The sequence below is a fragment of the Ischnura elegans genome, chromosome 5 (genome assembly GCF_921293095.1).
Source record: "Ischnura elegans chromosome 5, ioIscEleg1.1, whole genome shotgun sequence".
NCBI classification, from domain to species: Eukaryota; Metazoa; Arthropoda; class Insecta; order Odonata; family Coenagrionidae; genus Ischnura; species Ischnura elegans.
Window position 1 is genome coordinate 21105600 of NC_060250.1, and position 11969 is coordinate 21117568.

General features: G+C 41.3%; 1 protein-coding gene across 1 annotated transcript; it reads right to left on the reverse strand.

The window, feature by feature from the left end:
* Window positions 1-38: 38 nt before the first annotated feature.
* LOC124159626 (histone-lysine N-methyltransferase SETD1A) lies at window positions 39-10256 on the reverse strand. The gene is made up of 2 exons (XM_046535545.1): window positions 9894-10256; window positions 39-1300 (listed from the first exon to the last, which is right to left on the reverse strand). The coding sequence occupies exons 1-2, from the start codon at window positions 10254-10256 to the stop codon at window positions 470-472; spliced, it is 1194 nt and encodes a 397-aa protein (XP_046391501.1). The 3' UTR covers window positions 39-469.
* Window positions 10257-11969: the final 1713 nt, after the last annotated feature.

Consider the following 11969-nt stretch of genomic DNA (forward strand, 5'->3'; position numbering starts at 1 on the left):
GTTTGTAATTATTTTGCATTTCAGTTGCATTTTCTTACTTTATATATAGGTAATTGCTGATGTCAAAAAAGAAATTCATCAAGATTTGAGGTAGTTATATTACACACTAATGAAGAAATAGTACAAAAATGATGGATCAGAGGCTTCCCAATGAATGTATGTAATGAAGTTTTATCTGGATTCCCCCTCGGTTGAGATATTGATGTGCACCCGTATTATTCAATTGTTAAATCTCATGCTAACCCTGCAACAATGGTGGTGTTTCCTAATACAATATGAGTACACTTCAATGCCTTTGCTTGTGGGAAACCTGAGAAAACTTCATTGCATTACATAAATCGAAATTCAATAGAACTTCATTGCAATTGACCATTCCCCACTGGAGAATTAGATCCATTAAATTATTCAGCCTTTCATTCAACATAGAATTCAGTTGAGTTGCACTTCATCCTCAAATGGAAGTCACCTTCTATATATACCCGTGTCCAGCAACAGCTGATGGAATGAATCCCTCCGTCCCATCATGTGCACGCACCCAAAACCAATCGTCCAACGGGTGACTCACCAAAGCCACAACGTCCCCCTTATCCACGGAGATGGTATCACAGCCTGCACTGTGATAGTCGGAACGTATGAGGAGCAGGGTCTCCCTCTGGATCCCACTGCCACCACCGTACCTACCCCGCCTATTCCTCCCACCTCCACACGTTGATGCCACCGAGGTAGCAGCTGTTGCTTTGAGAAACAGTCTGTCGACGGCGGCCTCCTCTGGCCGCATATGCCCACGACAGCCCCCACCACTCGCCACTCCCCTTCTCCTCCTGTGTGCCGCTCTCGTCCTGAGTTCTCCTCCCTCGGACACTGTGTCCCTAAGCTTCTCAGTGTCTGTTTTGTTAGGTGGGCACGCGTTCATGTGCCCCCAGTAATTATCCCTGGTTGTCCGACACAGTGGCATGCTTGGGATGGGCCTGATCACTGGAGGTGGAGGGGGAGGTGGGGGCAGGATGCCAAGTGGCAAACACACTCGGGCAGACACGTAACCCTCTTCCCCATGAGGAGTCTGCACGTACAACCAACCTTTGTTCTTGAACACTGCATTCACCACCATACCCAGGGGAAGAAAGATCTGTTCATTCTTCTCATAGTCATATAGGTAATTGGTGGAACCTTTTTGCAAGCAATCTAGGTCTCCCTTGTAACTCAGACTGTAGTCATTCCTGGAACTCTTTTTTTGAGTTTGGTAAAGGACACAAGAGGATGCAAGGACGACCGGAATGTTTGCTGGATTTTGCAGAGAGGCCTGGAAAGAGATGAAGAAATATCATGAAATGTGAGTAAATTTATAAATAAATTCATTCAATAAGCTCTACACTACGAGGATAAGAACATGCAGCAAATATCATAATGCAAAATACTTTCCTCTTTTGCAACAGCTTTTTTCCCCTCACATTATACCATTCCTTCCCCTTCAATGGAGTGAGTTCAAACCTATATCTCAAATGCCATTTGTATGAATAACTTTAATATTCTCGATTTTTATTTAGCAGGAGAAATTTTCAGTTCATTTTGCAGGTGTATAGAGAACTGGATGCTTGGTTGCCAACAATTTTACATAAATTCAAGAATAACAATAGATCTAACTTTATGGGCATGTTTTTCAATGGTCTCATAACAGAAAGAGTTCTAAAATTCTGAGCCACACAAATAATTGGAATGGAAACTTCATCCCAGTTCAGAAAATGATACTATTATTCTATGCAAGCAGTCATTTTTAAAGGACAAAATATGCTCATAGAGTGGATATCTCTCACCTCTATCACAACAAATGACTTGGTAGCACATGAAGTGAGAGGAAAAGCTTCTATGCCCATTTTATATCCTAGACATGAGGGCTGATTATTTGATAACAATAATGAAAAAGCAAGATCAAGAGTGCTTGTGATGTTGAAATGAAAAACTTCATAATTTCCCATACAATATTATGAAAATAGCCTGTTTTGTCATGGTGAGACATCCTAATCCTATCCTTCCACCCCATTGACGATTTTAATTTAAATTTGTGTTTTCTTGCTCTCTGTACTAGAGTATGTCACACCATGACAAAACATGTCACATGAAATCATATACCGTATTTGTCTGAATATAGTCCCCCCTTTTTTTCCAAAAGTACCAATCGTAAAAGTAAAGAGGGGACTATATTCAGACGCATTTTTATAATTTTTCCCAAAACTGAAGCCTCGAAATTGGGGTGGGGGGACTATATTCAGAGCGGGACTACATTAGGAGAAATACGGTATGTGATATAACCAAGCTTTTCATTTCAACCTAAAGCAATTTCACAAAGCCGAACACCAAACTGTTGGTGTTTGTGATAATTAAAGGTACATACAAATAGAAATGGTGCTCATCACTCCATGAACGTGATAATGATTCAATCCATTATTAAAATACATAAATTATTGATTATTTCGGGCATTTGATGGAGTATGAACTGGAAATAAGTACTCCCACCAAACACTGAAAATCACGTCATCACAAAAAAGTCGCTTTGTAGGTTAGTTATTCAGATGATGCAAATTGCAGAGCTTTAGATGAAATGCGTTGGAAATATAAGGGTGGGAGGGATCAAGAGGAGCTAAAAAAGAAGGAAGGCATCCTTTTAGTGACATTATTCGTGCATTTGCCTCTGTATCATAATGAATAAGATAGTCATATGTATTTGAATATTCAAAGTGTGTTTTTATAATTCATTTTTTCTACTACTGAATTTCCTCTGCATCAATGAAATCATTTTATGCAATAAACACTATTATTGACAAACCCAATTGGTAACCAGTGGCAGATTACAGTCAAAGCACAGTACATAATTGTCTATGGGCCTCAGACCTTTTTTGGCTCCAAAGACCCCAACATAATTGATTGCTTTTTTTTATTTGTATGATGTCACTGATTACCTCATTCAAAAATATATATGCAAGTTTAATGTTGAAAATTAATTTGTCCTAGCTAACGCAGCATACTTGTGCTGCCTAAAGGCCTCCATTCCAGCCTCTGTATCTCTTATCCTCTCTGAATCTCCATAATTCGCCATAGAGGAAAAAGCATTTTAAAGATGCAAAAACATTTTAAAAATGTAGTAAAAGGCATCGAGGACTACATTGAGGTCCTCGTAGTGAAATAAACGTTCACGGGCATTCTAGGATAGTTTTAGTGACATACATAAATAATACAAGAAATATGTGTGGCCTTGCTGGGGAAAGTTGAAGGCATGCATTTGTTTGTTCCTTACTAAGCTGGATCAAATTATTTTCAAAACACATTCACCATTTATGTAAGTATGCCAGGTAGTATAAGGCAGAATTAGGAAACAAACCAATACTGTGAACAATCTATAATAACAATGCCCATTTCGGTATGAACCAAAGTTGACTACAATTTAAACCATGACAATGAGACAATATTGTAAGTTGACAATAACAAACCCTACCCAGGGGCGGTCTGGTGTGATTGGGGGCCCTCGGCTGGGACTCATTATGGGGCCCTCATCGTCATCCCCCACCCCTGGAAAAGTTAGGAAATCGCATTCCCGGAAATGGATTTTGATAGGTACTATTCTGGCTCTTAAAAACTAGATAAAAGTTATGAAAAAAATACTATTTCACAGCTTATTAACTGTAATAATGTATTATGGTTCTATTCACTTCTTATTGAATTTGTTCGATGTAATTGCACTGTAATCTAAAAATAATCTCTAAATGTCCTACTCGAGTAGCCCTTCCAAATTAGCGTCAGGTTCTCTTTAACCTTATAACACCTTTATTTTATTTATTTTTTACATGATATTTTCTTACTTATTTTGTTGTAAATGAAGCGACTAATGAAAACGTAGAATTTTATAATTACACAAAAAAACTTAGCTTCTGGGAATCTTAGTCTTTTTTGTAACACCTTCCATACAGATACACTTCACAATAGACGCGACTGTGGGGGCCTCCTACTAGTAAGCTCGGAGCTCTCGGCTAGCGCCAACCAGCCGACCTTGCGAGGCCGCCGCTGACCCTACCCCGCTCCACCCTACCCCCAAATCAAAATTCTGGTTACATGCCTGGTGCCATTCCTTCCCGCAGGAGTTGTGCAAATCCGTAATTGAGACCCTCGCACAAAGTCTCAATTGTGAGTACGTACATGGTTTCAATACGGCAGAGCCGATGGCTACTGGTTCCATTGGCCCGTGTCTCTTGAATATTCACTGAATTTGCTAGAGCACTCCCAAAAATGAACCCAGCACAATCGAGATACTTAATCTGTGAGATTAGGAGTAGCCTACACAGAAAGGAGCTGCTACATCTTACTATTTTATTTTTGTACAAACGACCTCCCATCCAGACGTCAGACTAACAGTCGCGTTACCGAGAGGGCGGGGTCTACATGCCGTGTCCATTTTTTCCTTCTTCTCCCCAAAATCTAATGATTAGTACCTTAGATATAGACATTTTGCGCATGTTTTTAGAATTAGCGCAATTACCTCCAAATATTAAGCCCCCCCCCCGTAATACGAGTATAAAGAAATTTCTTTCTTTCAACGTTTTAGGGTGCAGAGCTTCCTGTCTATCGGGAGTCGTGATCACCCACCCTCCTTAGTATCTGCCAATGAAAAAAAGGAGCAGAAAGTCCCTTGCGTACCAATGCAATGACCCCAAGAAGATTTCCTGCGCTCCACTTCTCCTCTGGCGAAGCGTGTATCGTTTTTATCCTTCTCAAAGAAAAACAGAGGGAACCACAGGCGGTACTGTTGCCTCCTTGGCTCCCCACGAGGTTCCCACAGGGGTTCCACTTAACACCCCACCCCTGCCATAATGCCCCCAAAAGCCACAAGTTTCCACGCCTTGAATCTACCATCCGATCTTTTTCTCTCCCAATACAAATGCAATGAATAATCGATCTGCAGGATGAAAACTGTAGAGAGAAATGCACCACAAGTACGAAAATTCCTAAGGGAAAAATACTGGCTTAGATTTATCCGGTATGATTTTGCTTCCGGATAATTTTGACTCTCCGAGCGCAATTTTTTTACGCTGCCTGGTCCGCAATTATTTCTGCAACATTAGAGTAAGAATAAATTTTAACACAAGTACAATACATTTTGCTTCGCGCACGTATACCTAACCTCAAGGCAGGGCGACCGTAATCCCTTCTTGTAATTGCAGCGTTTACATATCATTTACTTTTGCACTGAATACGAGGCGTGTTCAGGAAAGAACGGGACCTAAATTATTAATTTCTTGCGAGTTTGCAAAGTTTGATTTTCCATTTTTTATCATGTTGGGAGGTAGTATACATGCCACTGAAATATGATAAAATTGTCAGCTAAATTCATTGTTTACTTTGTCCATGGCAACCGCTAAGGTTAGACGTGTTTTCATGAGCTCGGAGATTTTCGGCTCACGCTTTATGGCTTGTTCCTGATATTTTGGCCAAATACGTAACTGTAGCGATACCCCAGCCTCCATATTCGCCAGACATGGCTCCGTGAGACTTATTCCTATTTCCAGACAGGGACGGTCTGGGGTGATTGGGGGCCCTCGGCTGGGGCTAATTATGGGGCCCCTCTTAACGGGAGCCTCACTCGGAAATTTTTAGGAAAATGCATGCCCAGGAAATAGATTTTGTCGCTATTCTGGTACTTAAAAACTAGATAAAAGTCAATAAAAAACAGCAATTTCGTAAGAGAAAATACTATGAAAAGTGATAATTTCACAGCATATGAAATTTAATAATCTATTGCCTATTTAGTGAATTTTTTCCTTGAAACTGCACTGAAATCTTAAAGACCTCTAAAATAACATTTTCGATTAACCCTTTCAAAAAATGTATCAGGTTCTCTTTTATCTTCCGACGCCTTTGTTTTATTTATTTCTATACGATCTTTTACCCAAAGCATGTGGTAAATAAACAAATAACGAAAACGTAAACTTTTATAAATGCAAAATAACCTGTTTTAAGTAATTGGAGTCTTTTTTATTACGCCTGTCACATGCTCTTCACGACAGACGGGAGCATTGTGGGGCCCCTCTAAGCTCGGGGCCCTCGGCGATAGCCGACCTGGCCAGACCACCCCTGTTTCCAGAAATAAAGAGAACCTTAAAGTGCAGTCGTTTTACGAGCATAGGTGACATTAAAGGAAATGGCTGACATAGTTAAAGGCTATCCCAAGATCGAGTTTGAGAAGTCTTTCGAGGATTGGAATAAGCACTGACACAAGTGCTTATTCCAATCCTCAAAAGACACATGTCTGATGGGACTATTATGAATGCGACAACAAAAAAGTAGATCAATAAACAAATATTTTTTTAAATAATTAGGAAGGAAGAAAAGGATATAACCGCACCAAGTCAAACCGCGATAAGTCCAACCTAGTATTAATTCTTTGTTGTTAGGGGGAAAAACGAACCCCATACCTATCCGGCTGAATAAAATATACCTCTTAATTTATCGTTTCTGTAGAGCCTAGAAATACAAGTCTACGAGTCCCTAGCGGCTCCCAATATTATTCGTATAAAAGCTGTGAAAAGCGTGCTGTACGCCCGAAGCAGTTTATGACGAATGGTGCAGCTTTCCTTTGAATTTCATTTAGTTCACGGATTAAGTCTTTCTCCGCCAGATCCCATAAGATTGCTGCGCATCCAATGTGGAGATTCTTTTCGGTGAATTTCAGTTGCTATTAGGTAATACCGAGATCATCGGAACAGAAAGTACTCCTCATAAAGTTAAGATAAGAGAAATTCAATACCCATCAAACTTTGATAGAGTATACGTGTTTAACATAGAATTGCAGAACAAATACGGAGGCTATCATTGAAGTTTCACTATAAAGGGGCAGAAAGTAACCCTTGGAACGTGGCTAATAATTATGCAATATAAAAAAGTAAAATAAAGGGGGAAGAACCGCGTATCACCGACCAAAATATGGGAAGAAAGCTAGATATCATGGACAAAATTTGGAGAAAAAAAATATCGAGTAAGCTATAATTTTTTCGTCGATTAGATTGAGGAATAAATGTGGAAAATATGAAATACTACCAAAATTGGAAGGTAAAAGCTAATTTAGGGCGATTGAGAGGGCAACCGTGATTCGTTTAAAATCTATCAAATAAAAATATGAAAATTTTACCGCATCCTTCTATATATCTAAAAAAAGTTGGCAAGGTACAAAACGGATATTCTTTGAGAAAAGAAATTCAGCCAGTTTGGAGATTTTTGGGCGAACAAGCAGTCTTTGAAATTTTTTTACATTTATTTAGAATGCACGTTTAGTTGCTTACCTACTCCAAAATCATTGTTTGTATGGCACTGAAAACTGGCAATGATACAATAATCTAGAGAATATTTTTCTGAAAATACATGGAGTTTTTACTTCTCTTGATTAGATCAATTTTTCTAATCCACCGAAACATAAAGAATGCATACAACGTATTTTACAAAATTATCGATACATTGCCCCCTTGCGGGCCCGCCCACATTGCCGAACATTGCAGAACCACAATTTTAACTTTTTTATATCATAAGATGGCATTGTCTTTTATGTGTGTATAACCAGTAAAAATAAAACTTTCTTAAACTTTGCGTGTGACTTGATTATTTTTCTATATTACGATAAAAGTAAAGGTAGCTCAAGATATATTTTGCGCTCCCCCTTAAGTTTTTTCTGTATCCGCCACGGGCTGAATGAGGAGTTGTTCTCTTTCCAAAGCTAGCCTATAGCGCCCTTCAATGATAAAAAAATGTTGGCATCACGACAGTCCTTTCTCTTGGGATAGATCCTCGTCGTAGTTGGAAGGGTTGCGCGTTCAAATGACCCCTGCAATTGAGCTGATGGGAGCAATCGTAATTGCTCCAGGCCACCCATGTCAGAGGGGTCGAAGGGTAGGATCCAGAGGAAAGACAGATGGCATGATGGGCCTGCTTAAAAACAGAGGGAATCGATGTGAAATCCCATACGAACTATCATTTTCTCTGAAATGATGGCGATGAATCCTGAGCAATTACGGGCTTCGGGCGGGTGTTGAACCCTGCAGTGGAGCATTTACATGTCGGGGATTTGCGAGGTGGAAATGAAGGGAAAATGGATGGACACTATAACATAATTGGTAGCCAAGTAAACGAATTAAACGGAAATGAGTCAAGGTGAGGGGTGAGGTGTCAGTATGGTCAAGCACTTCGATATATGTAAGTGATAAAAGTCATTGAACTGTACAATGCTACGCCAAAGCTGCAGAAGAATCATGAAAAAATATAGCAAAATAAGATTTACTAAACTTTCTGCCGAATAAATAAAGTTTAGCCCGTAGATTTTACTAACAGCTTCATTCCTCTTGTCGAAAAATACGATGGGGGTAGAATGCACCAGACACTTGCTAAGTACATCATACAGTAGCGGCAAGAACCGTATTGGGGCACTGTGCAGCACAGTAAGATGAATCCTGGTCAGGGAGGTACAATATAGGCTATAAAAGATTTAAGCTAGAGGGAAAATTGAAAGTGAGAACAGCGGATAAGGAAGGCGAATGAAAAATTCTCGAGGCAGTGAGTGAAGAGAGGACACAGATGACGTTAAGACGGGGCAAACATGTGGTTGAACCTTGCACTAATGAGCAAGTTTATGCTATAAACTGTCAGAATGGAATGGGAAATGATGTTGAGCAAGCCGGGGGAGGAGGAGAACAGACTTTATGGATGGGAAGGAGACAGAATTGTAGCAAGGGAAGGTAAAGGGGGAATAAATATATCCACGGATGATGACAAGCGGCTAAATTTCTATAAATGGTTTTGGCTCTCTATTAACCAATCTTTACGGGCAAACTACTTAAAATACTGAACAACAACCTAACTGCCTAAGCAAAAAGTCATAAGTTTTATTCTACCACCGATCTGCGACTCTAACTTAAAGTTAAATGGGGTCCGAATACTGAGCGTAAAGATAATAAATCTTAACAATTGCGACTGAAATTTTTTCAAACTCAGCTATGCTATTAATTTGAAGCGGCGATTTAAACTCGACAAAGAAGACTAAAATTACGTTTAAAAACACTTAGGTAGTGACACTGAAGGTGTCTAAATATAGATATTTCGGAAAAAGATTTTTAGCCTATAGAAATTCTATATGTCTTCTTTCAAGCAAGTTGAATTGAAGTAAGCTTGCCGGCCTTTGATCAAAAAATCGCACAAGTTTTTTACGAAAGCACAAATAAGATACCTAGGTCCTTCTAGAAGGTATAAAGTATTATCTCGAAGAGTGTGTAGAAATTGCACAAACACTGTCATGTCATCGCATGCAAATATCCAGCGATATATTGATTCAACGTTAAAGAAATTTAAAATCAGCGAGACATAAACGAATACACCTAATGGAAATACTTTCCTGAACTTAAACTTTATACGGTATAAAATAACATAATAATTAAGCCAGTTCCACAGGCATTTAAAAATACTGGTTTCAATCGCTGAAAGCCATTATTATTAATATTCCTATTCAAAATTCTAGGAATAACGTCGGGAGTATTTTCCGGGAGAACAGTGATTCCCAACTCTTAGGAAAATACAACTTGAATTTAAATGAATAATGAATCAACTCGACCTCATTATGTCCCCATCGCTATTATGTCCTCATCTCCTTGCTCAAAGCCAAATTCAAAGTGATTTAACTAAACGGTATTTTTAGAATCACTCAAGACGTTTGAGTCATTCTGAAGACTCATTGGCCCAATATCCGTCAGGACCCTCTTATACTGTATTGTTTTACAAGCCTGCGAATCACAACAGAGACAACCTGTTGGGAACCACTGATATTAAATAATACTTTAATCATATACAATAAATAGTTCGAGTGGCTTCACCTGCGACAAAAATCCGTCCAAATCTTGTATTTCGTAGCCAAATCTGGAGGGAGGGGGCGGTGGCGGGGGTGGTGGCGGATCCAGAGAACGCGGTGGCCTCCCGAACTCCGGTGCCGAGGGGCGAAATAGGTGTCGCGCCTTGGCGCTGGACGGCGGCGGCGGCGACCACGGCGGAGGTGGCAGCTGCCCCCGCGGCGGCGCCGCGCACTCCGGCACGAAGCCAACCACTTCGTCGGGCCGCGCCGCCGAGCCCACCAACGCCCGCCCGTCCGCCGCACCCAGTGGATCCCCGGCGGCGCAGGCTCCGACGTCGGGGCACTGGTCCTGCGGCGGCCTTTGCTTTCTTGAAGACCTCTGGCCCATGTTCTCCGCGCGCTGACCTCGAGAAGAGCGTGGGAATGTGTCAGAGGTCGGGTCGCTCCCTGCACCTCCGCCACCGCCTCGAGGAGGCTTCACTCGCCTCCATCACCCTCGGCCCGCATGCCAGCTGGGCGAGGAACGGGAAGAGAACCTCCGCCGGTCGTTTAAGTCGCCGGTCATCCACAGACAGTCGGATTACGACTAGGAAGAGGCGCTCTGCCGGCTGTTTAAGTCTCCAGTCATTCGTAGACACCCGGATGACGATGAGGACTATGCATCGATAGCTACGTCGACTTTTCCAAACGCTTGATCAATTGATAAAATATTGGACGCTGATGACTAGCTCGAAATACTGATAGGGTCTTAATACTGAGATGGAAGCACTAGTCAAGTAGGTATGCACTAACAAACATTAGGCTACAGCTGGCGCTAAACCACCAGAAAATATCAGGTGGAAATGTCAATTTTCGTATACAATTTTTCAAAGAGTTACGATGTCTTTCCCAAATAGAAGATATTTATCTTTGATTTTCATTAAAATTTGTAAATATGTTCATACTAGTATGCCTTAAGTTCATCCACCGCAATACGAAGCTAATTGCAGTATGATGTAAACGCCAACTTTTTAAATCTTCCTCTTTGTTTTCCTCTTTTTTGGTGATCCTTTGTACGGTTGAACACTGAAATCCTCTGTCATGGCTGGTGGATATGGTTTCATACATCGAAACACGTCTCACAAACCTCCTGATGAACAATTTTCCCTGTGCCTGTGCCATTGAAAATATTCACCTCACTCGTTCACATGTTTTTCGCATGCTCCAAGGCTCACTAGAACGAAGAAGGTGGTCAAATCCACGACCAGAGCTACACGTTACTTTTCGTGATGGACTACCTTTCACATGATTACACTCCACCCTTATCCTACAGTCTTTCTCGTCAGGAAAAGGTCAACACGCCACAGGAGTCACACGGGTCACTAAAGCATTGCGTAGTTCTAAGTAGTTGTATTTCTCACAGTGATCACGGATTTATCGATTCATCACTAAAAGATACCAAGCTCCACTGCAAGTTCGAATCGCATAATGGACGACTGCTACACTTTTAGACCTTTTACTTGGAATTACAAACTTTTCAACAGTATCGTAATTGAATGGTCATGACGGCCGAACGAGGGAGAGCTTAGAGATTATTCAGCTTTCCGAGAAGGAAAGTTGAATAATCCTCTGCCTGCAGCAGTCGGCGCACCTCACAGCAATCACTGCTGGCCTCATCAGGATTTTTAACCGGAAGAGGAGCGTTATCACCAGATGGACGAAGGCTTATAGACGACAACTTCTTTCCCTTAGTGAGAGAGTTACGAAATTCACCAATTAATCACTGAAAGCAGACGTAAATAGTCACGTTTCATTTCAACATCCTCGCACCCCCGGTCAAGAATACCAGACCAGCAATGTTACTGATATGTCACGATGGCACCACGAGATAGATCCAACAAAGAAGTCAGCTTCATCCTCTGCCCGGGGGTACTCAGCGTCCCTCGCGGCGATCGCTGGAGGACTCGCCGAGAGTTGCCCTCGGAGGAGGGATCATAATCACCAGATGGATGAAGGCTCTTACGGACCACCACCGCCGTCTCTTCTTTCCCTTCAGACAAGTGAGCGAGGGAGTTGGGCGCCCGCCGCGGCGGAAGAGAGCGGAGGGGAGGAAGGGAGTTGA